Raw genomic sequence first — 26,835 nt, 5'->3', positions numbered from 1 at the left:
ACCCCACAGGAAAAATGCACCCCACAGGAAACAGCTTTTCTCCTCCAACCTGGCCTGCGTGCAGCCCACACAGAACCAGTGCCAAAGTGGCCCTCTCCGCTCCCGTTTGGAAACTTCTCTTTGCTTTGCAACAAACACTCCATTGTTTAGGCAAGAAGACTGCAATCTATTTAAAGGACTGTGGGAGCCAGAAGCCAGCCAGAGGCCTGGCCCTTCCTGCCTGCCCGGAGTGCCACAGACCCGACCCAGAAGAAAGACAAAACTCTTCTTCTTCTCCCAGACCCTGCCACGCAGTGGGTGTGGAACTGCTTCTCCCTGTGACAATCCCACAAAGGGCAGGTGTGTGTGTGTGTGTGGGGGGGTCTTTTCCCAGTCAGAGAGAGAGAGAGAGAGTCTTGAGCGTTGCTACCAGGTTTCCATGGCAACCACATCCGCAAGTCCAGCGGTACCTAATTAGTCTTCCCTGATGCTAACTTGGCAGCAGGGGAAGAAAGGGTGGGGGTTTTGTTTGTTTGTTTGTTTTTGCTTTTAAGAGTACAGAGCAAACGTGTTAATACCCAAGGTCCAGAGTCATCACCCGAGGCGGCAAAAGCACCAAGCAAAAGGCCGGATTGCATATTACATCAAGCACACCGTGGCCGTGTTTCCCGGACTGAGTGGAATGGCATCAGCCACCGAAATCTGCCTGGGTCTTCTGAATCCCACCCAGCAAGCATAAACTGCCCCCTTTGCTAAGCAGGGTGCACCCGAGTTTGCATTTGGATGGGAGACGGCATGTGGGCCCTAAAAGATATCCCCTTCAGGGGATGGGGACGCGCTGGGAAGCGCACTTGCCTGCTTGCATGCAGAAGGTTCCCGGTTCCCTCCCTGGCAGCATCTCCAGGTAGGGCTGAGACAGACTCCTGCCTGCAGCCTTGGAGAAGCCGCTGCCAGTCTGTGAAGACAATCCTGAGCTAGATGGACCAAGATGGACCTATGTTCCTAAGTACAAAGGAATACAACATGACAACTATTACAAATATTTATACACCGCTTTTCAACAAAAGGTTCCCACGGCGGTTTACATAGCTATAAATAAACAAAATAAAATGGTTCCCTGTCCCCAAAGGGCTGACCCTCTAAAAAAGAAACATAAGGCAGACACCAGCAACAGCCATTGGAGGGACGCTGTGCTGGGGACGGATAGGGCCAGCTGCTCTCCCCCCTGCTCAATACAAGAGAATTGCCACTTGAAAAGGTGCCCCTTCTTTGCTCAGTTATCTCAGACAATAGTGAGCTCGGTGAACTGACTCGCTATAAGGCGGCTTCCTATGCAAGAGCTCCAGCGAAGGCCTGATGCTCCTGCATGAGCCCCTTTCTCGGCCCGAGGGGGTGGAGGAGAGCAACGAAACGCCACCTCAGCCTCTTTGCCTTAATCAATTCTTGGCTCAGCGTGAATCCCACAGGCCTTCAGTGGGCAACACCCGGCACTTGGAGGCGGAGAAGTAATTGCCTGGTTAGAATTCCGATCAGCTGGCAGAGAAGATCCCCACCCACCCACCCGCAGGGCATCCCTCACTGTCAAGATTCCCCCCTCCCTCCCACAAGCTAAATGGACCCCCCAAGGTCGACAGCTGCTCCTCTCTGGCTTCCCCTTCTAGGGCTGCCAGCCTGCCAGGATCGGCCGAGAACCTCCAGGACTCTACATCCATTTCCAGCTAGCCTTTGAAAGCGACCGGGGTGGAGGGGTGGGGTTGTAATGGCTGGATCTTGAGAACAATGTTGAGGAGAGACCTGGGTAGGTGGGTGGCGGGGCGTTGAATCTCCCGGAATAGTTGGCAACCCTATTTCTAGAGCGGGAGTTTAGTGTGGTGGCTGAAGCACTGAGGGCAGGATGACGCTCAGCCCCAAGGCTTAGTGGATACCGTTTGGGAGCCAAGGATTACCCCTGGTCCTAACCTACCGTACTGGGTCGTTGTGACGACGGGAGGGGGACCATTTCCCCCCCCCGACCCTTCATTTCTTTTGCGAGGAGAACCCCTTTGAGAACTGTATTTATTCACTTGTTTGTGTACCGCCCAAAACGCAGGTCTCTGGGCGGTTTACAACAAAACAATGAAAACAACAAATAAAGGTTAAAACATTACAACAATAAAACATTTAAAACAATGTTAAAATGATTAAAAACCATCAGACTATTAAAAGAGTATCTAATTGGCCCCCTGCTAACTGGGCAAAGAGGCACCTCTTTAATGTGGTGAATCTCGTGATTTAGCAGGAGGAGAGTCACTGGCCCTATCCGTCCCCAGCACAGCATCCCTCCAGAGTCTGTTGCTGCTGTCTATCATATGTTTCTTTTTAGGTTGTAAGCCCTTCGGGGACAGGGAGCCATCTGATTTGTTTATTTGTTATTTCTCTATGTCAACCGCTTTGGGAACTTTTGTTGAAAAGCGGTATATAAATATTTGTTGTTGCTGTAATTAAAAGCCTGGGTGAACAAATGTGTCTTGACTGCCTTTTAAAAAGTTGCCAGAGATGGGGAGGCTCTTATTTCAAGAGGGAGCACGTTCCAAAGTCCAGAGGCTGCAACGGAGAAGGCCCAACCCTGAGTAGCCGCCAGACAAGCCGGTGGCAACTGCAGACGAACTTCTCCTGATGCTCCTCCTTGGTTGAAAAGCAGTATGTACATAGAGCAAATAATAAATACGGCTACCACCACCAAGAGTCATTTGCCTGCACCATAGTTCTGGACGCTTCTCTCTCCACCCCAAACTCCTTGGCCTGACCTTGAAGGCCACCCACTCTCACTGCCCTTATAGAGTGTTAGAGCTGGAAGGGACCTCGGGAGGCCTTCTAGTCCAGCCCCTCTGCTCAGTGCAGGGAACTGCTACAGCATCACCAACAGGCAGCCGCCTCAAGAATTGTAGAGTCCAGTAGCCTGTTCCCAGCGGTGGCCCTGGGCCAGATGCTGCATCTAGGAAGCCCGCAAGCCGAGGATGAAAGCAGAAGCCTTCCTCTGTTATTTGTTCCCAGCACCAGGTACAGCTCACTTCATTTAATTAATAAAATGTATTATTATTTAAAAGATGGATATTTTTGAATCAGGAGGCTCGACTTAGGCATCAAGGCTGATGGACCTCTTCTCTTCCAGGAATCTGTCTAATCCCTTTTCAAAGCCAGCCACATTAAGCCCTGGGGCGCACACAACACCTGACAGAACTGGCAATTCCCTTGAAGTCACAGTTTGCACTCTCTGCCTTCATAGTCCAAAAACCCTCTCTCAAAACACCCTGTGCATTTGCCCGTTCAACCTCTTTGTCCCATCCTAACCCCAAACCTCACCCTCCCTCGGCTTCCAACTTAGAATGTAAGATCTTTGGGGCAGAGATCTAGATTTTGATCCTTGTATTAAGGAAGCACAGATCTGTCTCAAGTGCTTTAAAAAACTGTACCTCCTCTGTGCATCAGCTTTGCCCTTTTGCACAGGGCACACATTCACATTCTCTCTCTCTCTCTCTCCCCCCTTTTTTTTCTTGTCATTTGCACAATGGAGGGACTGGAAACCTCATCAAATGGGCACCAGCAAAGCAGGAAATTCTCAAACTCCATCAGAATCCAGGGAGGAGAGCTGGTCTTGTGGTAGCAAGCATCAATTGTCTCCTTTGCCAAGCAGGGTCAGCCCTGGTTTGCATGTGAATGGGAGACTCCATGTGTGAGCACTGCAGGATATTCTCTAGGGGATGGGGTCGCTCTGGGAAGAGCATCTGCCTGCTTGCATGCAGAAGGTCCCAGGTTCCCTCCCTGGCAGCATCTCCAAAATAGGGCTGGGAGAGACGCCTGCCTGCAACCTTGGAGAAGCCGCTGCCAGTCTGTGTAGACAATGCTGAGTTAGACGAACCAATAGTCTGACTCGGTAGGAGGCAGCTTCCTATGTTCCTCCTCAGCCAGCCATGTATTTCAAACCAACACACACACACACACACACACACTCCGCTTGCCCACAGTGGCCACAACAGCTAGCAACCTCACTTTAAAAAAGGTGGGGGGAAGCCTCAAGGGCAAATTCCGCCCAACTTTTGATGCTGCGCAGTAGAACACAGACAGCCCTGGGTGCACCATGCAAGTACTGAAGGGGAATTGCAGTGTTAAGACAGGAGGAAAGCAGATGCTTGGGCTAGGGAGGGTAGGATTAGAGCCCTCCACAGCTGTTGGGTTTATGTTTAGTTACACGGAGCTTATTTCTCTCTCTGGGCCCAAGTTGAAAGGGCAGCGGAGAGGAGCCGGCGCAGGAGCCGGCCAGGGCAGCCGCGAGAGAGCCATCTGCGTGCTGCCGTGCGAGCGAGCGAGCGAGCGCCAGCCAGCCTGGGCCCTGGCCTGCACAGCCCTTGGCTGGGTTCCCACCGAAGAGACCCCCCCCCCTCGCACGGCTGCCCAGCTCGCCTCCGAGGACCCGCAGGGCCGGGGAAGCTCTTGCGCTGGAAGAAAAGCTTGTCCTTTTGCTCTTCAAGGCAGCCGCTAATGGAGAGGGCTCTACCGCGGGGGCACAGACAAACCGTCGTGATGCCTCAAGCATCACGGTGGACTAGAAACCCTGCAGAAAGGCCAGGTTGTCGAGAACCAGGGCCAGCATCCCTAACTTCCTGGCTGAGCGGCCCACCGCGAGCAGCGACGAGGAGCTACAAAAGGGAGGTCCTGGGCCGGGGCGGCCCTTTCATGAGGCAAGAGGAGGCATCGGCCGCAGGCGGCAGATTACTGGGGCACCAGCAGGGCGGCAAGAGGCTCAGCAAAGCATGAGAAACCAATGCCTGATCTACCGCTTGCAGGAGCAGCCCTTTCATGAGGCCGGGTGATGGAGTCACTTCAGGCGGGAGCTTCTTGGGGCACCCCCGGGGGGGGGGCAAAATTCGCAAGCCAGCAGAGCAGCCCTCTGGGACTGATTTGAGCTTTGCGAGCTGCACCTCTCCTCACCTGCTCTCCGTGGGAGGAGAGCCGGTCTGGTGGGAGCAAATCTGAATTCTCCCCTTTGCGAAGCAGGGTCCATCCTGGTTTGCATTTGGATGGGGGACTACATGATGTGAGCACTGCAAGAGATTCCCCTCAGGAGATGGGGCCACTCTGGGAAGAGCATCTTGTTCGTGTTTGCATGCAGAAGGTTCCAGGTTCCCTCCCTGGCTGCATCTCCAAGATAAGGCTGAGAGAGACTCCTGCCTGCAGCCTTGGGGAAGCTGCTGCCAGTCTGGGTAGACAACTCTGAGCCAGATGGACCGAGGGTCTGACTCAGTAGAAGGCAGCTTCCTATGTTCCTATGCTGATGGGCTCTGGTTCCCCGGCAACACATGAAAGGCTCTTTGCACGTGCCTCGATGTCCCCAATCAGCGCTCTCAGCCTGATTACAGGTTCAGACACCCCAGAGGATTAAATCCTGCCTCTCCCCCCCACCCTCGACAAAGACCCTGAGGGTTACATCTTTCCATCCTTGTGCCTCTCTGTTGGGCTTATGCATGCTGACAGTTGCCTGACATAGACAAATGAGACCCTGTTCTCCCACTCTGGTGGGGGACACATTTAAACAACAGGCAAGCTAGTGGACTCACTCCAAATGGAGATAGACAGCTCACTCCTAAGCAGAACACGTTCCCGCGTAAAAGCTGCAATCCATCACACGCATCTGATTGACACGGGGAGGCAAACACACTTATTAGAAGCCCAGATTTCAAAGGGGTCGCCAAATATAATATAATCTAACCCCAGAGTGGGCCACCAAGTCCAAGTGCTGTGCAAATCCCATGCGTGCAGGGAAAGAAGCAGGTCTTGTGGCAGCGAGCCTTCATTGTCCCCTTTGCTAAGCAGGGCTTGCCTTGGTTTGCATTTGGATGGGTGACCACCGGGGCTGGGGCTGGGGCTGGAAGAGCTTCTGCCCTGCAAACAGGACGTCCCACATCCAATCCCTGGCAGCATCTCCAGGTAGGGCTGGGGAAGACTCTTTTCTGAAACCTTAAGAGAAGCTGCTGCCAGTCAGAGTAGACAACACAGAGCTTGCTGGACCAATGGTCGGACTCTGCATAAGGCAGCTTCCTGTGTATGTGAGCCAAGAGGAAGAACACAGTTTCGTCTGGCAAACAAGCATGGCTGAGATGCCGAAGAACTGGAGGTCCATCTCAGGGCCGTTCTGAAATGGTTAAGCATGGAACATAGGAAGCTGCCATATACTGAGTCAGACCCTTGGTCTATCCAGCTCAGGATTGTCTACACAGACTGGCAGCGGCTTCTCCAAAGGTGCAGGCAGGAGTCTCTCCCAGCCCTATCTGGAAATGCCAGGGAGAGTATTTGGAACCTTCTGCAGGCAAACTGGCAGGTGCTCTTTCTTCCCAGAGCGGCCCCATCCCCTCAGGGGAATATCTTCCAGGACTCACTGGTAGTCTCCCATTCAAATGCAAGCCAAGGCAGACTCTGCTTAGCAAAGGAGACAATTCATGCTGGCTACCACATGCACCTTAAGTGGCGCAGCGGGGAAACATTTGACTAACAAGGAGAGGTTGCTGGTTCGAATCTCCACTGGTACTATATCGGGCAGCAGCGATATAGGAAGATGCTGAAAGGCATCATCTCGCACTGCGCGGGAAGGAGGCAATGGCAAACCCCTTCTGTATTCTACCAAAGACTACCACAGGGCTCTGTGGCCGCCAGGAGTCGAAATTGACTCAACAGCACACTTCACCTTTACCACAGGACCAGCTCTCCTCCCTGGAGAACTTATGTTCAGGTCAATTTCACACACACACACACGGCTTGCCCAAAGGCAGAAGTCAAATTGCATCTCAGGGGATTCAAGCAGGTACGTCACTGGACATCTGCCTGCTCAGGAGAACCTCAAAAATGCCTTGTTGGATCAGGCATGATCAGCAGAGGGACACATCCACCACCTGCACTGAAAGTCTTGTCTTTGAGGGGATGAGAGGAGAGACGACATCGTCGTCTGATCCGCCTTGGGCATTTCACATACTCCAAGCAACCCTCAAGATTAGAGTTGCCAGCACTGTTTCCAGATGTTGACTACAACTCCCAGCATCCCCAGACGCCATGGCCTTTGGCTGGGGGTGCTGGGAGTTGTAGTCAACAACATCTGGAAATCCCCGCTAGAGGATTTTGGTTGCCAGCGCCCTGTGTGGAGCTGACGAAAGAGACGTCAAATCCAGTATCCGGTTCCGAAGTGGAGCCAGAGATCTCTCTCTGGAAACCGCCAAAGAATGGCACAGAAACAAGAGGCTCTGTTTGTCCCCAAGCACCTGGCATTCAAAGATAGACTGCCTCTGATGGTGGAGGCTCCGCTTCGCTAATGGGCAATGAAGGAACAGTCTTTGTCCATGATCCTGTCCACTTGGTCCCGCTGCAGTCACGGAGCACTGCAGAGGCTCCTCATAAGATCACTATAACATGTTTACCATTTCGCAAACAGCCTCGCACGCCACAGCGGCTGTGCTTCCGATGACAGTCTGACAGGCAGAAATCTCCAAAGCCGACGTCTTCCCCGGCACGGAGCCTAAGTGGCAATTTCTATCTGTTCGGAAGCCGTTCAAAGGCACCAACGCAGCAGCCCCAAATCCCACTTGGCACAGCCAGTGGGTCACTGCCCTCTGGTGAGCGCCATGAATTTGGGGGCTGGACAGGAGAGGGAGGGGCAGGCATCCTCAAAGCAGTTGTGCTGGGTTTTGCGGGGGGGGCACGATCGCAGCAAAAATCCCCCACCTCTCTTGAGAACAAGGCCCCCACCCCACGAGGGAAAGGGAGGAAGCAGGATCCTGGCCACCCCCAAGTTTGGGGTTGGCAAATAAGGGCAGCCAAGATTTGTGGGGCCCCCTGTGGGGAAGACTGGGGAGGCATCACAACTGTAGGCAGTCCGACCCATTTTGCACGCTGATCACAACTGCGCGACAACCCCTCACGCAAGCCAGCTGGGCCCAAGGGGGTGCAGACCAGATGGGGCCAGGCCTAGGCCCCATTCGGGTTTGGGGCCCTCCCCAGCCGCAGAAGCAGCCCTGCCTTTAAACTGAGCCACACGGGTTACTCATGTGCAAGCCCGGCTGGATGACCAATGCATGACTCCCCTGCGCTGGTGGGAGGATCTAGTGGCAGAGAGTGCCCAGTCTATGATGGGGGCCAAACGCTCACACTTCAGAGAGGAAAAGAGGCTGCCGGGGATTGGGAAATCCAGCCAGAATGAACACCAAGACAGGCCATTCCGACTCTAGAGAGGGAATGCAGCACGACATAATCATCTCCTTATACCACTGCAGAACACAAGCAGGAGAGAAAGGAAAAACGCCCCTGCTCTCTTCTGGCACTGTTTCTAAGCCCCCCCAAGCACAGCTGCCCTACACGACCACCTAGGTCTCTGCCTAATGGACAGGGCCGACCAGAGCAAGAGCCCACAGCTGCCCACTCGACAGACAGCAAGAGCAGGGCCCAGAGGGCAGCCAGCCTGCAGACTGGTAGTTCACCAGGTGACGCCACACACCCTTCTGAGCAGGAAGCTGGCACAAGGGGTGGAAGCCGACGGCCAATATTTATAGACCGCTTTTCAACCAAACTTCAAACCACAGCGGTTTACGTAGCTACAAATCAATAAATTAAACGGCTCCCTGCCCCCAAAGGGGCAGAAACAGAAAAAAAGAAACAGAAGGCAGACACCAGCGACAGCCACTGGAGGGATGCTGTGCTGGGGATGGAGAGGGCCAGTTGCTCTCCTCCTGGTAAATATAAGAAAACCACCACTTTGGAAAGCTGCCTCTTTTGTTCCATTAGCAGGGTCTTCAAAGCCTACGCCCCCACCCCTGGTGCCATCCCGCACTGTAAACTCAGCCCTATGTCTGTTCTGTGGGGGCGGGAGGTAGGCACCGGGGCGGGCAAGCCCCACTGAAAACAGTGGGACCTACCTCCAAGGAAACACTCCTGGGATCAGGCGGCCAGCGCTGACGCTGCGGTAATCCATTTGTCGCACTCGTCCCTCTCGCTTCCTTCCGGGAGGATTCAGCGCTGGCACGATCGCGTGGGCTGAGGGGATGAGACAGAGGCTCACGCAGCCAGGAGCCTGCACGCCCTAATCCCCGCTGTGACACAGAATTACTGTACTGCCCTGGGTGAGACCCTCAGCTCCTGCTAATCACATTCAAGACACACACACAAGCAAAAAGCATCTCTTGGAAACTTTGGCTCATCTGCAAAAGCCCCTTTGAAGCGAAAGCCATGTACGGTCAGCGTCTGGGCACAAGCGCTCCCTCAGTGGGAAGGACAGGACCGCCAGCCTGCCTGAGGATCCCCCACGCTCTCATTAGGCCAAGTGAATCCTTTCGCTTAGCCGGGGGGGGGGGGCAACTTTCCCCGCTAGCTAGGAGGTTTGCTGGAGGGCGGAGAGGATGTATAAACGTTCTGGCCGACCCCGGCTTCGTAAGCAGAGATTAAAGCAGCACGGAGAGAGTGGGTGGCTGCTTAATGAGGCGTTTGGGGAGGCCTGCCTGCCTGCCCCAAATATGCCCGCCCCCCCCATCTCTCTCCGTGGCTCTGCCATCTGGCAAGGAGCCTGTGAAGGTTCCCTGGTTTTGCGCAGAAAGGAAGTCAGAGGTGGTCCCGAGAGATCTACCGCCCTCCGGGGGGGGCTGGGGGGGCTGAAGGGCCTACAGGCTCAACCTTCACCCGTCTTTGGGGGTCATCGCTACCTAACGGGGCAGTCCGAGGCTACGGGGCGACAGAGGTGGACGTTGCCCCGTTTCTCTCGCCCCAAGGACGCCAGCCGCTGGAAACACAGATCAAGGGATCGGGCCAAGGAGAACAGGGCGCCTGTGCTTTTAAGAGGAGGCGGAAGAGAGAAATTCAGTCAGTGGGTAGAAAAGGCCTGACCCAACCCACATCTGGCAACATCCACTTCTTCTCTTCCTCCTCTTTTCAAACCGTAAGTATTTACATTATATCCTGCCCCAAGGAGAGATGGTTTTCTCTCCTTGCAACTCTGGAATTGCACGCTGCGTCAGCATTCTTAAGCATAAAGTCCCATTTTACAGATGGGGGAAACTGAGGCTCAGAGAAAGCCAACTTCTCGGCAAGCAAACCTATCGACATCTGCAGCCTTGTTGAAGAAGAAATTACAGTCAACAACCAGCAAAACACAATAAGCATAGCAAACAATTAACAAAGCAAAACAAAACAGTTAGATAGCAAAACAGTAAGACAGCAAAACAGTAAACTAGTGACCAGTAAGCTACGACAATTTAACCAACTCTTGGCAAATTTTACAAACTATAAAACAACATTTTGTTTTATAAAACAGCCTTGTTGCTAGTGTGACATAATTGGTAGTCAGAAATCCTTGTTAATCTACTGCAAATTACCACGAGGTCCTGATCCACTGCCTGCCTGCCTCCAGAACATGCACGACCTATGCCTAACGCAAGCCACATTTAGAACATCTTGGCCTACCCCAGCCTACCGCAAGGAACACTTAAAAGAAGACCCAGTTCCATCTGGAGGAGATATCTGCTTAACAGGCATTGAAAACACACATAAAACACTCATTCCTTGCAGCTGATTTTCTGGCATGCTCTAGGGCTAATAAAAGTTTACTGGGGAGGACGGGGAGGATGACCAAAGGGGTCAGGATAACCCCAGCAAGGCCTGTATTGTGTAAAGAGATGGGGTGGAAGTTCTAAGCAGAGGCTGCTGTTGAAGAAAAATCAGAGCGATTTCGCAACGGCTACCAAAAGGGTGCTGAGGCTCTCTCTAGAAATGCATTTTCTAAAAGGCGTGTGTGTGTGTGTGTGTGTGTGTGTGTGTGTGTGTGTGTGTGTGTGTGAGAGAGAGAGAGAGAGAGAGAGAGAGAGAGAGAGAGAGAGAGAGAGAGAGAACTAAAGAGTCAATTCCCCTCCCCACCCAAGTGGGCAACTTTCTGGCTAACTTGATTGCCACAATTTCATCTCCTCTCCAGGGGCTTCTAAAAGACCAATCTCACCGTGATCAAACCCCCAAATATTTTTCAAACAGGGGCCAGCATTTCATCTGAGCAGCAGTGCTGGGGTGGGTGCATTTAACCCTGCATCGTTTCCCCCGGATAAAATGACCACTGCCCCCAAACAGACCCATAGCACCCCCCTATCTTTCTCTGCCTCCCCCTTTTTTAAAAAATAAAGAAATAATTTTTAAATAACTGGAGATTGCTTGCACTTAAGACTGATGGGGTTTAGACAAGCTGTCCCCCCTGTTTAGCCCCCCCCCTCAAACTTTTAGACTAGCTAAAACCCTGCTAGCCGCATTGGAGAGAGAAAAAGAGATCCCACCACCATCCCATGCAAGGATAGAACCAGCTCTTTGGAAGGAGGACATTTTAAATTCAGGAAGAAGGCAGCGAGAAAGGTGTTGTGAGTTTTCAAAGCCTGCAGCACGGCAGCTTTGTCCTAAGGACGGCGGGTACCTCCAATAATTGACCAGAACATCGGAAAATCAGCTAGGCAGTTTCTCCACTTGTCTCTGCGTCATCCTCCCGCCGGTGAGGATGGTGTGAGGTGGGGCCGCTGAGCGGGCCAGGCCCTTTCCAGCCACAGCCCCTGGACTGCAGGGTTATTCCGGCCCCCTTCGTTGCTGGCTTTCTTGTGGTGAGCCAAGGTGCTTCTTTTGGAAGGCAGCTGGGAGAGCAGATAATTTATGCTTCCCCATTTAATTGCACTTCCTTGCTGCGGCATCCTTTTTGCCTCTGTTTGTATTGGATCGCTGCTTCGTGTTTTCGTTGCTTGTTTCTGCTCAGCTGCCGTGGGGACTGAAAGGCTGGGAGCACAGATTTCAAATAGCGCACAGAGGAACTGGGTCGCCAGTCGGCAACCCCACGCATACCTCCTTGGGCCTCTCCGAGGGGGCACTCTGCACGCGCTCAGAGGCACGGCCCACTTCAGGCACGGGTTAAACCAAACTGCCCCAAATTGCTCAGGAAACGCCTCAGGCTCAAGTTCGGGTGAAGTGGTGGGAGTAAGCAGGCCTGGAGTGATGTTGGGGGTGGGGGTGCAGGTGAGTGCCCCCCTCAAAAGAGCCCCATTGAAAGCAACAAGGCTTAAGCCCATTAGGCGTGGGGTCAGAGAAGACTATGCGATGAAAAACAAGTTGTTCTAGTAAGAACTAACCAGCCTGCTTTCCTTTCACTGTCTCTACAACTGGACTCTGATTCAAATCGAGGTACTCAAATTGCACCTCAAATGTTCCCGCCTCCGCCATCTGGGATCGGGGTGGACGGCATCACCGCAAACCGCACCACTGAGGTGCCCCAAACTTGGTTCGAATTGGTTAGACAGTCCTCAAAATGGAGTTTCTTTGGTTTTCTAAGCACCTCAAAGTCAGCGCACTTGCGCCTCAAAAGTTCACGCATCCGCCATCCTGGACTGCGGTAGACGGCATCATCACCAACTGCGCTGTGGAGGTGTCCCTACATCACTTCAAACCGGTTAAGCGGTTCACAGGTGGCGCCTCGAAGGTTTAGGGGTCCACCATCTTGGATCGAGGTGGATGGCATCTTCACAAACTAGGCCGTTCAGAGCTGTCCCTGTCATGTCCCTACAACTGTACCCCCATTTGGTTCATACTGGTCCAGGCGTTGTGAAGTTGATAGGGGGGGCACACACACACACACACACACACAATGCCGGGTGATCTCATAAGCCTACTGGAAAGTAGGCTAAAAAGTGTGTGGGGGGGGAAGAGACTTTCAATGCCAAGAAATGGCATCAGCTGCTCAGGTAACCATGGCAACCTACAGCCAGACAGTGGCGACAACGGGGCTTCGGCCTAGCTGCCCCCCCCGCTTGGCCACCGAGGGGGGGCCCCCATCCTGTCCCAACCCCCACTCCCAAACACCGGGGGAGGGGGTCACGCCATTCAGGCCAGGGGGCACCCAGATCACTGTCCGCACCCCTCCAAAAAAAACCATTCAGCACATGTGGGGCAGAGAATGCCGCCCCCTCCGCCTTTTAAGAAGCCTCAAAGTGGGTCTGCCGCGCTGTGCACGCCGCACCCAGATCTGAGGGAGGCAGAGAGGCAGGGAGGAATCCGGTTTCCATGGCAGCTGTCTCTAGGCCCAGCCGCGCACATCGTCTTATCTTATCTGGAGACTGGCAAAGCGGGGGGGGGGGGACACGGGGCAGCTGAGGCAGGCCTGCATCTCCAAAATGAAAACCCAACAGGTGCAGCTCTCCCCCCCCCCCATATCGCAGCACTGTGCAAGCTGGGATGTGTTCTTTTACACACACAGGCTGTGAAATGCACAGAAATCAGCGACATTGCTATGCCAGGCTCCAAGCACACGAGAAACGAAAGCACAGTGAGCATCTCCAGAAACAGACCCTAGTGACCATCGCATCTGCCTGGCTTTGCTATGCCAAGAGGAAAAGAGAGAGCAGACCCTGGCCTTGACTGAGCCCCAAACCAGCAGACTCCAACTGGCCGCTACATTTTTAGTCTGGCAGTTTCGCAGCGCTGCCTCTCCCTCCGAAGTCCTTTCGCTGAAGGACAGCAAGCCTGAAGATGGAGAAGACGCGCCCCAGAACGGCCTGCATGCAGCTGGAGGAAGGAATTAATTCCTAGCAGCTGTATTTATTATTTATCCCGCCTCCCAAGTCCTCCAGGAGACCAGAGTGACCTACACGGAGTTCTTCCCCCCCGCACTCATTTTATCCTAACAACCCTGCGAGGCGGGTTAAACTGAGGGACAAGGGCAGGCCCAAGGTAACCCAGAGAGCTGGCTGGGGGGCCCAATTCTGGTTTCCCGAGTTCAGCTCCAGCAGTCTAACCACTACCTCACACTACTCTTCCCAAACCTTCAAACAAATATTGGTGTGTTCCCCCCCCCGCAAAACCACAGAAGCAATACTACTCCCTCTTCCAAACCGCTGGCCGTACCTGGACTTCCCGGGTGTGGTAGGCGATGATAAGTCCCAGCAAAATGACAGTGGAAAGGCTGATAAGGCATTTCAGTGCCAGAGAGAACATGGAGCCCTGTAAAAAAAAAAAAAAAAGGAAGAGGAGACGACTGCAGGTTAGCTATAGAAATGCCACCACAGCACAGTCTGAAACCGACATAGAGAAGATCCCCGTGCAAACACCTCAGGGTGAAAAGCAGTAGGGAGTCACCCTAAAGGAGAGGTTCTCAAACTGGGGTCTCCAGATGTTGCTGGACGACAACTCCCACTATCCCCCACCACCATGGTGACGGGGGATGATGGGAGTTGCAGTACAACATCTGGGAGCCCCAGTTTGCGAACCTCTGCCCTAAGATGTACCAGCAATCACCTAAAATCAAAGCACTGGTCAAGGAAAAAGACTTTTAAGGGATTCAAGCCAAGCCCAGGAATCAACAACCGTTAAGGCCAAGTGAACAGATGCATTTCTTCTGTAGGGTTTTGCATTGCTAATAGCTACAGCTGTCCCATTAATTAGCACGGATGGCCAGAAGATGCTGAAGGATACAGAGAGGAGCTCGGCTGCATTAGACCAAAGGTTCATCTAATTCAGCGTCCTGTTTCCCACAGTGGCCAACCATCTGCCCCAGGAAAGTCAACAAGCGGGGCATGAAAGCAGCAACCCTCTCCTGAAATTCAGGGGTAGACTGCCCCTGAACACGGAGTTCCATTCTTCACATTCAATGGCTAGTAATACAATCCTCTTGTCAGTAGCCAGACAGACCTTCTGCAAATACGCCCAACTCCCTTTTAAAGCCATCTGAATTCACCACACCCTATGGTAGCAAACTTCCACAAATCAGTTCTGCACCGAGGGGAGAACGGCTTCCTCTTGTCCATCCTGAATCTCCTGAGAATCAGTTTCACTGGGTGAACCTCGCTCCCCAAATTTCTAGCATTATGGGTGGGAAGGGGAAAGAGAGAGAAATTCTCTCCCAGGGCCTGAGAAATCCCAGCACCTCAAAATTTAGCCATGGCACCTAGAAATTTAACCATGATGCTGCCTAGACTAGGATATTCAGAGGCTGAGATCTTAAATAATATTTGACCCACACAGCCTGTTTCTGTTCTAGATCTGTTCCTTGTAAACGGGGCAAAGAGAAGCCCCCTCCCCATCACTAAGTCAAGCATCTTTTGCCAAATGTCTGTTGCCCAGCTCCTAAATTTTGGGGCCCTCCAAATTTTTCTCCTCGGGCCAAAGAAAACTTGTCAAGGCCTACAAGGGTACCCACGCCCTGCTCTTTACTGGGTGAATCACAGCAGCTCAGGTGGAGAGAAGACATTTCCCCAGGTCAGATCCGGCCAAAATAAAACAGAAGGCCAGCTGAACTGTGTGCAGATTGACAGCCAAGCCATTTAGGAAGTTCTAAATTCTAATTCTAAGTTCTAAACAGGAAGTTCTGAATGCATGTGTCTATATGCTTGCTTTCTAACAGCTCAACTTATATTTTGGCAATCTAAAACATATTGCAAACAACCCATAAGCCTTGAGGTCCACACACCTGCCAACAAGTCCCTATTTTCCCATTCACCTCATATTGGCAGGTATGGGTTCACTGCAAATCACTGGTCCTGGATCGACCGATCCTAACGCTCAGGGTCACAACAGATCAGAGCAGATCTCAAAAGAACACAGGAAGCTGCCTTCTACTGAGTCCAGCCCTTGGTCCAGCTTGCTCAGGATTGTCTACCCAGACTGGCAGCGACTTCTCCCAGGTTGCAGGCAGGAGTCTCTCTCAGCCCTATCTTGGAGATGCTGCCAGAGAGGGAACTTGGCACCTTCTGCAGGCAAGCAGGCAGGTGCTCTTCCCCATCCCATGAGGGGAATATCCTCCAGTGCTCACATGTAGCCTTCCATTTAAATCGGTGCCACAGCTCCCTGGCGCCTGCAAAAAATGGCGGTGCAAGCTTCATACCTCTCTCCACCGATGCGGACAAAATCTCAGCACCCTCTCTGCCCCATGTGCCCGCTTTTGGCCCCCAGGTAAGTGGGGGAGCCAGGAAACAGTACAAAATATTCAACCCCTTTAACAATAATTTGCGTTTTATTGGCTGAGAGTCATAAAAGAGGTAAAGCTTTCACCATTTACGAGAGTTCAACGAGAATGCAAGAGAATCCATCACGATTCTCATTCATCGCCTCTGTAAATGAGTGGATATCCCTGACTGATGTTTGGTTTTTTAACGATAATTGTTTCTGCGGCTGCCTGGAGGAGCCCTCAACCCCATTAACTCCAGCTATTATTTTGGTAATCACCATGTTCCCCCGCCCTCCCCCACCCCAGTGTGTTTGAATCAGTTGTTCATCGGCTCTCTTCCTTTAACCAAGATTTTGTTTTACTGAAAGAGAAAGAGATGAAAAGAAATAAATGATGCCAATCAGAGCATTTTGTTACTTTGTTACTTTCCAGTGAGATTCATTTTTTTAAAAGAGGAAGGCATTCTGTGCATTCTCAGGGGTTCAGCATCTCATGTGGATTTAAGCCACGATCCGCCCAAGGAAAAGGAACGCTGTTCATGCTCAGACGTACTCAGCTCAAAAGTGCTGGGGGAAACATAAGAAGCTGCCTCATGCCAAGTGAGACCCTTGGCGCGTCTAGCTCAGCATTGTCTACTCTGACTGGCAGCAGCTTCAAGGTTGCAGGCAAAAATCTCTCCCAGCCCTACCTGGAGACAAGAACATAAGAATCAGGTCCAAGGCCCATCTAGTCCAGCATCCAGTTTCACATAGTGGCCCACCTGAACCTGGGACCTTCTGCATGCAAGCTGAAGCTCTGCTACTGAACTACAGGCTCTTTCCCCTAACATCTTGCTTCCCTCCCCTGTAATCTCCCTTCCAAAATCAAACCAAGGTGAACCCTGCTTAGCAAAGGGGACAATTCCTGCTTAACACTGCAAGACCAGCTCTCCATGCCCCATCTCACTCTTCTAGTTTCACGTTACCCCATCCCGCCCTGGCATTCCGGGTTAACTTTTGCCCTCTTTAAAAAAAAAAAAAAGCCACCCTATACTTTAAACAGTGGCTGGAACTCAGCCGCTGAAGCAAGGAGGAGAACGCTGCATGCCAGCTGCTCTTAGCTGCCCAGCAAAGAAGTTGGCAACCCTGGGGAGAGAGAAGGCTTGAACAGTTCCTGATGACGGGAGAAATGGGCGCTCCTGCAAGGTTGCACAGCAATCCTCTTTATTATGGGCCATCGATTTTCCTCTTAAAAGAGGAATTAGTCCTTGGTTGGAAGGAACTCTCATTTGTGCATGGAAATACACACACACACACACACACACACTCTTCATTGGACCTCGTGCCAGCCACAGAGTGCACGCCACATTCCAGCACAGCATTCGATGTCTCTCGTTCAAGTCCAGTGCAGAGCCTAATGAGCAACAGCCAGGGGCGAGAGAATTTCCCGTGTCCCTGACCCCTGCCACACACTAACCTCCGGAGATCAAGCTGTCCAAAGAGTCAAAAACAGCTGGGGTCTCTTTTCTGGCCTTGGATTCAGCACCTAAGCCTGCTGGAGGAGAGCTGGTCTTGTGGCAGCCAGCGAGTGTGAAGGGCCCCCTTTGCTAAGCAGGGTCTGCCCTGGTTTGCATTTGGATGGGAAGCTCCATGTGTGAGCACTGCAAGATACTGCCCTCAGGAGATGGGGCCATAGCTCAGCAGAAGAGCGCCTGCATGCGTGAATGTTGACGATCCCAGAGTGGCACCCTGGCAGGGCTGGGAAAGACTCCTGCCTGAAACCCTGGAGAGCTGCTGCCAGTCAGAGTAGACCAGGGGTGGGCAAACCTGACGCTCCAGCTGCTGTTGAACTACATCTCCCATAACCCCCCCAGGCACAATTTACTGTGGGTGGGGATGAAGGGGGTTGTAGTTCAACAACAGGAACATAGGAAGCTGCCATATACAGAGTCAGACCCGTGGTCCATATATTGTCTACCCAGACTGGCAGCGGCTTCTCCAAGGTTGCAGGCAGGAGTCTCTCTCAGCCCTATCTTGGAGCCGCTGCCAGGGATAAATAAGGCGGAGTGAGACAGCTGGAGGGCCAAGTTTGCCCACCCCCTGGCGAAGACAATACTGAGCTAGATGGTGAAGGTAAAGGGGCTTCACTTTATTATTATTATTATTATTACATTCATATCCCGCTCTTCTTCCAAGGAGCTCAGAGCAGTGTACATACTCATTTTTATCCTCACCACAACCCTGTGAGTTAGGTTAGGCTGAGAGATAAATGGCTGGCCCAGAGCCACCCAGTGAATTTCATGGTCGAATGGGGATTCAAACCCGGGCCCAGCACTCTAATCACTACGCTATGCTGTTATCCTCTTTAGACATCACAGTCTTAAAATAGGAAGAGGGCTGCCTGGGACAAAGGAAGATTGTATTGAACAGTTCCCAATGACGGGAGAAACACAATCTCCTAGTCTAGGCACCAAATTCCTAGGCACCCTGGCTCCAGGCGCCTGGGATTTGCCAAGCCCTCTTCTACCTCACAGTATTGGGGGGAAAGGGTTCCAAGGCCCAGTGCCAGTTCTAGAAAGTGGCATCCAGGTCTCCTCGCCTTCGTTCGGCATCCACAAATAGAGTCTCCCAAAGGACGCATACACCCCATGCCAGCTTGTTCTAGCAACCCCCGAGAACCCCAGCTGTGACTGTCCGTTGGCCTTCCTTGGAGAAGCCACACCAGATGGCAGGGGACTCCTGCCAAGTGGATCCTCTGGGCCCAGGATGCTATTCAGGATGGGCAGTTGGCATTTTGTCGACAGGAGCGAAGGGTTGGGAAAGAGGTCTCCTGATAGCCGGGGAATCTCTCTCTGTGCATTGGAATGAGATACTCCCTAACCACATCATAGCAGGGCAGGACCAACCCAGGAGGCAGCTGCTTGAGGGGGCAGGATTCCAGAGGCATCAGACCAACGGGGGAATATATTCTAATACTTCTGTAAATTATATCAACTGATAAGAAGGGAAGTCTAGCTGATGAACAGAAACAGAGTTGATGAACAGAGATGAAAACTACATACTGTATAAGTTAGAAACTAGATTTTTTAAATTTTGTTATCCTGCCTCTCCTGCAAGGAGCTCAGGGCAGCAGAGGAGGTCCGCGTGGCCCTTGCTTTTCTCTTCACCACATCCCTGCGAGGTAGGCCAGGCTGAGAGATTGGGACTGACCCAATGCTATCCAGTGAGCTGCATGAGTGAAGGTGGGTGGGGATCTGAACCCAGATCTTCCCAGTCCTGGGCTCTTATCCACTATAGCAGGGATACACAGGACTCAAGGATGGGAATCCCTGCGCTATACACTCAAGTGACACTCACCCCCGGATACCAAATTTTGTCCTTCTCACATGCCAAGAGTGGAAGACCTGCGAGGAAACAGCCCCCCAACACACACACACACACACACACACAGACAGTTTTATTACTGTGCTTTGCAATTTAGTAGTAATAGTAAGTTGACTGCGGTCACGGACCAGATTTGCAATTTAATATAGTAAGGAGCCCCCTTCCTGAAAGCTGCCCAGCAAACATTGCCGAAAGACCTTTTGGCACACAAGTCAAGCCGCCAGTCCTCACTGAGGACAGGCTGCCCTCACTATCTCCTCGGCTCAGGGCCTCTCCACTAAAACAGGGTGACTGGCCAGCACACACACACAGCCCCCACATCTGCAGCCCTGAAGCGGGGCAGAAAAAGGGGCAGGAGAAACGGGGCAGAGCCATCGCCGTGGGGCAGGACACCATGGGTTTCTCCAAAGCAGCAATAAGGGCCCTTACGAGAACGCAATGCAGGGGCTGGCTGGCAGGCAGCCACTGGGACCGGAGCTGGTGGAAGGGAATTCTCTGCCCTCCTCTGCGCACAGCTGTTTGCCCCCCCCACCGCCCACGCTTAGGGTACTCCAGCCAACAAGGGATCCGATTTCCTGAACACAATAGGACCGACTGAGTGCAGGCAGGCAAGGTTGGGTGGGGGGGAAGGAAGGGAGAAGAACTGGTGTTTGCATGGGTGTGTGGGGTGTGTGTGTGTGTGTGTCCCCCACAGCATTATTTATAGCTGCCCAAGCCTCAGTGCAATGCAGACAGCTTGCCCGGACCCTCAACCTTAGAGCAAATGGGGAGGGAAGACAGTGTGTGTGGGGAGGGGGGCAGGCGGGGCGCTCCCTCTCTTTTAGAACCAGGGAGGATTGGTGCCCTCTCATTACTCGCTGCTGCCAGGCTGGAGGACTCCTGGGCAGCGCGGAGAACAGGAGAAGGGATGTAAATAAACTGTGGGGGTGGGATATCGTTCAGCATTTTAAAACAGGCATTGGAAATCCTAGATAGCGGATGCTGCTAGCCATGCAGTCGTTCCCAGGTTCCCTCACTGGCAGCATCTCCAGGTAGGGCCAGGAGAGACTCCTGCCTGGAACCCTGGAGAGATGCTGCCAGTCAGAGTAGGCAATAGACTGACTCAGTATCACACAGCTTCCTGCATAAAGGGATTTTCTGGGGCCGCAGCTCAGCGGTCGAGTATCTGCTTTGCATGCTGAAGGTCCCGGGTTCAAGCCCTGGCAGCAGCTCCAGCTGGGAAATACCCCTGCCCGAAAACGTGGACAGCTGCTGCCAATCAGTGTAGACGGCCCTGAGCAAGGCGAAGCAAAGGTCTGACTCAGAAGAAAGCCCCTTCTGATGTTCCATGGTTGGATGCCTCGTCTAGTCCTACCCTCCACGTAATTTACATTATTGCAATATTTTTTTAAATATTATAATGTATAATTAGTCACATTTCGTCCTACCCTTCCCTCAAGGAGTCTCGCACCCCTTGTTATCTCCCCTGTTCCGTTTTGGACTCACAATAACCCTGAGAGGTAGCCTAGGCAGAGAGCAGGTTCACCCACTGAGCCCTACCTGGAGATGCTGCCAGGGATTGAAACCGGGACCTTCTGCATGCCAAGAAGATGCTCTTCTACTGAGCTACAGCCCCATCCCCAGGCAGTGATCCAAAACCAAGCTTCCCATGATATCTGCTCAGGGCCATCGCCTCTAGCCTTGGAACATGTGCAGAGTTCCGCTCCCGGGCTAGATTCAAGGTGCTGGTCTTGAGCTTTAAAGCCCTACACAGCTTGGGGTTAGGGTACCTGTCGGACCGCATTCGCCCATATGAACCTGCCAGGGCCTTCCGCTCATCATCTCAGGCTCTGTTGGGCGAGGAGTAGAGACAGCGCCTTTCTGGTTGTGGCCCCTTGGCTTTGGAACGCCCTCCCTGAATAGCTTCACCATGCTCTCTCCCTCTGTGTTTTTTTTAAAAAAACCCTCTCAAAACACACCTTTTTAAGGAGGCTTTGTAATGCTCCATTATTGTTTTGTTATATCTGGTAGCTTCTTTAGCTTTTTTTATAATTTTCAGTTTTAATTTGAACCAAATAATTGTGGTTTTTGATCTGACTTTAAAAAAAAATTAGTTAATTTTATTACTTTTATTGTATCTGTGCCAATCTTATTGTTGTTAGCTGCCCAGAGCAGTAGTGCACTGGAGCGGCGTGGGTATAAATATTTTAATTTTATTTTATTTTATTAATTTATTTATTTATTAAATAATACGGAGTGCCCTTCCTGTACCGAGCCTCTTCACCAAGGAGCGTCAGCTCTTTCCCAGGCCTTTCAGGAGCAAGAGGGCCTCTTGCCAGCAAATTCAGCCAGCACACATTTGGATTCCGCTCTAACTGAGGTTCCCTTTTAACTCTGTTCCAGTTCAGAGGCTTTGAAGCTGTCTGAGTCCATTTCATGCAGAACAACATCAAACTTATTGGCTTGCCATGGAACGCCAGCAAATGAACACAACAGCAGCTATTTAGCTTGGAGCGGGGGGGATATTTATTCTTCCTTAAACTGTTTATTTTTTAATTGTGGCTTTAACAAAATACTTGCACCAAGGGGGAAAACACACACACACACAACATGAAACTGAACCATGAATCCTAAGCTCTGACTACAACTATGCAGTCACTTCTTTTGGACCACTTTGGGGGAACCTCTGCAGCTGCCTACTCGGTCAGGTCCTTGGGCCATCTAGCTTAGCTCCATTTACACTGACTGGGGGCGGCTCATCAGGTTTCAAACAGAGCCCACTTTAACCCGTGGAACTCCTTGCCACAAGAAGTGGTGACGGCCACCAGCTTGGGTGTCTTTAAAAGGGAACGAGGCAAATCCACAGAAGGGAAGGCCAGATCTACCAATCTACTAGTCACGGGTACGAGAGCTGATCCTTGCAGGAGAAGAAAGCAAAGGTCCTGCAACCTTCCCAGAGTCTTGGGACCTGCCGCTCAGCTGCATGGCCAGCTTTTGGGCACACCAGCAGCCGAGAAGAGGGCCAGCGTTCTGCATGGCAAGGGTTGGCACAACCCCAGAGAGCCACCCTCCCCTCGGGCCCGTCCCCATGCCAAGGCTCCCTCCCCACTGAGAATGCCTCTTCCCCCAGCCTTCTAAATGCCTGCACTGAAATGCTATTCACCGGGAAACCTGGCCGTTTGGCCGGGGGGCACGCGTGAGAATACTTGGGGGAAACAGTCTTCAAAAACAGACATCGCTTTCTCAGAACGCTCCCCCTGAAAAGCCTTGGCAGGACTGGCAACAAGCCTGCAAGGTAGGCCCGCCTTCTCCCTTTCAGTCCCATGTACTTCTCCCACCCCGGATTATAGACTGCAGGCTCCTAGGGGCAGAGACTTGTGCATTGGCTTAAGTGGCAGCTTTAAATGTTGCCCACAGCTCCCCAGCGCCGGAAATGGGTGGCAGGAGTTAGTCCAGAGCTGTTGGTTTCAAGCACAGGTCTGTGCGTGTGGACAGCTAAGCAGAGCCTCCAGGTTCAGAGGCAGTATACCGCCCAGGTAGTGGAGGCAAATGAAGGACGCCTCTTTCCTGCCCTGTGAGTTTCCTAGAGGAACCGGACTGCTCTCAGAATGCGGGCCGGGTGGACCTTTGGTCTAATCCAGTAAGGCAATTTAAATGGGTAGGACCATAGCTGAGTGGAAGAGTCCCTGCTTTGCAAACAGAAGGTCCCAGGTTCAATCCCTGCTGCATTTCATTTCCAGGTAGGACTCCTGCCTGAAGCCCTGGCGAGCCACTGCGAGTCAGTGTAGACCATGCTGCGCTAGATGGACCAAGGGTCTGACTCAGTATATGGCAGCTTCCTATGCAATTCAGTTGCACATTGATAGTATGTGCTTCATCTCACGTTTCTTCTGCCTCTCCCTCCCTCCATGGCCTTCCTTCAGCAATAATGTGTAAGAAGTAAATTGCAGACTCATTGGGGCAGGGACCTCTCGGCGGCTTACATTACTTAAACAGACCATGAACACTGATGTTGTGAAAAATAGTTTATTATTAGCTGCCCACCCTTTCCTTTGGGGCTATCAACAAAAGAGTGGGGGTGGTTTGGGGGGGGCAAGGATTGCTGTGAACGAGGGCCCGTTTGTAGACCATAGGCCTTCAGCACCTCTCTAAAACCTCCAAGCAGCTGGACAGAATGGGGGACAGGGTTATGCCTTATGCATGGTTGCCCTCTGGAACCCCCTGCTACAGGACAGCACCCACGGGGCTCAAACGGGAGACCACCCTATCCGTAGGGAGAGTAAAGTCCTTCCACTGCAGCTTGGGTTGCATGGGGCTGAAGTGCCTGTGGCTAAACCCTCAGGATTCGGCCAAAGGCGGAGTGGCGGTGACCTCTGCTTCAGAGGCGGGGGGGTGGGTAGGGAAAGAAATAGCCCACTGGGATGGGGATGTGTCAGTTTGGGTGTTGGAATGTTGCTGCTTATGCACATCTGCATAAATATGCCTGTTTTCTCTTCTTACATTCTTGTGAGCTGTTGTTGCTGTTTGTGCCCTCGAGGACCCACATGTGGGGGGAAATACTGCCTGTGTCATGTGTGTATGTGGGGGGGGGATGATGTTTAACTTGCAGGAGGGGGGGGGCTCCCTAGGCCTTTAGGTCCAGGCTCCAAAATCGCCTAGGTGCACCTAGAACCCAACACCCCACCCAGGATGGGGGACCAGGCTGGAAGAGGACTCCCGGACCCAAGAGTTGAGGACCCACGTCAGCCCGCTCGCCTGATACCGCAGAAGTGTCCGGTCCCTGAAGGAATCCAAGGCGAGAAGGACAGGCCCAGGCCAAAGAAGGCAGCTGACCTGAAGGGCTGCGGCCACCCGGGATGGCCCCAAAGCGGGCAGAGAGACCTTTCCCTTCCAGATTTTGGGGCAAGCTCCCTGGCCCCATGAAGCAGCATCTTCTGCAATGGCCAAATTGGGGAGGGGGGCTTCCTAACAGCCTGAAGCCCGCACCCCCCCACCGGCCCTGCACACACCCAATCACAAGACTGCAGTCTCGGTGCAGACGCCGTGGCCACCCCCAGACCGACTCCCTTCGGAAAATCAGCAGCTGAGCACCCCACGCAAGACCCCAATGGGGGTGGGTGGAGCAGATCTGCCCCGTGCCCCCTCCCTGCAATATTCTAGCCAGGAGAAAGAACACAGATTATCTGCATCTAAATCCTGCTTTCCTCCCGTCTCCTGCAGCCATGGGGGGGGGGGCGTAAATCACAGCTTGGTGCTGCCCCTCTTCCCCCCCTTAATCGTCAGATGGGGACAGCAAAGGGTTACCCACAGAAAGGGGTGGCCAGTGGAGACTCTGCAAACTGTGGGGAAGGAAGAAGACCCCACCCTTCTGTCAATTCCCCCCTCCCTCTTCAAAATCGCTTCTCTCTTTCCAACCACCTGTAACCTTCTCTTAGCGGAGAGAGAGGAAGCAGGAAGGGAAAGGGAGAACCCGCCACCAGGGCTCCCCAGTCTCTGCTGGTGGGGGTGCAATTTGGAGCGGGGCGGGGGGGGGGAGGCAGGGGAACAAAGCTCCCTTTTCCATCTCGCACTCCAGCATCCCCACTGGGAGCCGACAGGCGGGGAGAGAAAAAGACAAACAAAACTTGCATTTGAGGCTGGCGTTGCTGTAGGAGAAACCCAGCACTCAGCTCTGGGGCATTCCCTGCCTCCCCTTCTTGCAGTTACCTCGGAAGCGGCCGCCTACGGAGTCAGACCCTTGCTCCACCTAGCTCGGTATGGTCTGCTGTGCCCTGACTGGCAGCAGCAGCAGCACTCCAAGTTTCCAGGCGGCTCTCTTTCTAAGCCCTGCCCGGAGATGCTGCTGCTGCCGCTGCCAGGGACCTAAGCCACCACGGAGCTCCCGCCTCCTCGCTTCGATAAGATGGTCCACAGACACCGAGGAAGCTGCCTTCTGACGCGTCAGGCCCCGGGTCCTCCTACCGCCGGCACTGACTGGCAACGGCTCTCCCGTGTTTCAGGTCTTTCCCAATCCGAGCTGCAGATGCTGCCGGCTGGGGACTGAACCCGGGAGCCTCTGCATGTCAAGCAAGCAGACGGTCAGATCAGCTCCGCGTCGAGCAGCCGCCCCAGAGCGCTCCCTCGCCCCGCAAGGGAGAGCGAGAGAGGGGACCCCCTTCCCTCCCAGATCTCCCCACAACCACACAAGCGCCTCTTCTCCGCGGGGCCGGAGAGGTGGCTGGGCTGGGCGCCTTCTTTGGGGCGGGCTGCCCGGCCAAGCCCTTCCCTCCCTCCCTCGCTCGGGGAGCGGCTGGACTCCGGCGCCCGGCGGCGGCGCGCCTACCTTGGAGTACAAGCCCCAGGAGAGCTCCGTCTCGATGACCATCACCACGATGCCGAACATGCCGAAGATGAGCGCGTAGTCGCTGAGCCGCTTGCGCTTCTCGAAGAGGGCGCGCCGGTGGCCCAGGCGGTAGCCGATGTTCTGGTTCTTGCGCTTGGGCACCTTGGCGAAGGAGGGGCCGCCGCCGCCGCCAGGGGCGCCCGCCGCCGCCGGGTGCAGCTTGTGCCCGCCGGCAGCCGCCCCGCCGCCCGCCCCGGCCGCGTTGGGGCGCAGCAGCCCCTGGGGCGAGTGGTGGTTGTCCTCCCGGGAGATGACGATCTCGGGCGGGGGCCCGCCGCCGCCGGCCGAGCCCAGCAGCTGGAGCGGGTGCGCCTCGGGCGGCTCGGCGTCCAGCAGGTTGCGGCGGGAGGCGCTGAGGCGGCTCAGGGGCTTCATGACGCCGCCGGTGTACTTGCAGGAGCTCATGGCGATCTCGGTGAAGGGGTTGCTGTCCCGCCGGTGCGCCAGCGGGCTGGCCTGCCGGTGCTTGCCGCTGCCGCCGCCCGGGGCCCCTCCGCCGCCGCCGCTGGAGCTGGGCGAGTGGCTCACGTTGGGCTGGCTGCCTTGGCGGGAGGAAGGACGGAGGGCGGCCGCCGCCGGGGGAGGAGCCCGCAGGGGGCCTGCCGCCGCCGCTGCTGCCGCTGGAGCCAGGCCAGGGGGCGCGGCGTCCCCCGAGGGCGGGCCCGGCAGGCAGCAGCGCGGCGGCTCCTCGGCATCCAGGTCGCCCACGCCCGAGCCGTGGAAGGGGCCCCCCGAAGACGGCTCCATCGTCCCGGCCCGGCGCGCTGCTGCCTCCTCCTCCTCCTCCTTCTTCTCCTCCTCCTCCTCCTCGCCCAGGGCAGGGGCATCCACGCCGCCCCCGCCAGCCGAGCCCAGCCTGGGGCGGCCGAGGACGAGGTGGCGGCGGCGGCTGCTCCTGCAGCCGGGCTGCCAGCGGGGCTGGAATGGGCAGCTCGCAAGCGAGCCGCCGCCGCCGCTGCTGCTGCCTCCCGCGCGCGCCGCCGCGAGCCGAGCCCACCTGTCTTCGGCCGCCGCTCATTGGCTGCCCGCGCGCTGACATCACCCCCTCCGGGCGCCCCCTCCCAAAGGGCGCCGACGGCACCGCGGGAATTGTAGGCGCTGCTGCTGCTGCTGCTGCCGCCTCGCCTCGCCTCGCCTCGCCCGGCGGACACCTGCCTGCCTCTGCCGGC

The 26,835-nt window shown here is 54.1% G+C and overlaps 1 protein-coding gene across 5 annotated transcripts in view; it reads right to left on the bottom strand.

Annotated features, from left to right (window-relative positions):
• KCNN3 (potassium calcium-activated channel subfamily N member 3) overlaps positions 1-26,593 on the bottom strand; it is a 67,733-nt gene extending 41,140 nt beyond the window's left edge. For 2 of the 5 annotated variants that reach the window (XR_008312164.1, XM_053277569.1), the window contains exons 1-2: positions 25,607-26,593; positions 13,906-14,001 (exon numbers count right to left, since the gene is read on the bottom strand). Coding sequence is in view for 3 of the 5 variants with exons in the window: in XM_053277569.1 (XP_053133544.1) it covers positions 13,906-14,001; positions 25,607-26,413 (903 nt within the window). In the remaining 2 variants the exon portion in view is untranslated. Of the gene's footprint in view, positions 1-11,437; positions 12,920-13,905; positions 14,002-15,196; positions 15,235-25,606 lie in introns of those variants that run through there. The other 3 variants (XM_053277571.1, XM_053277570.1, XM_053277572.1) reach the window with 3 other exon arrangements.
• Between the last annotated feature and the right edge of the window lie 242 nt (positions 26,594-26,835).

The sequence above is a fragment of the Hemicordylus capensis genome, chromosome 14, assembly GCF_027244095.1.
Source record: "Hemicordylus capensis ecotype Gifberg chromosome 14, rHemCap1.1.pri, whole genome shotgun sequence".
Lineage (NCBI taxonomy): Eukaryota > Metazoa > Chordata > Lepidosauria > Squamata > Cordylidae > Hemicordylus > Hemicordylus capensis.
The sequence above is the reverse complement of the archived record's forward strand: the minus strand, read 5'-3'. Positions and strand labels throughout refer to the sequence as shown.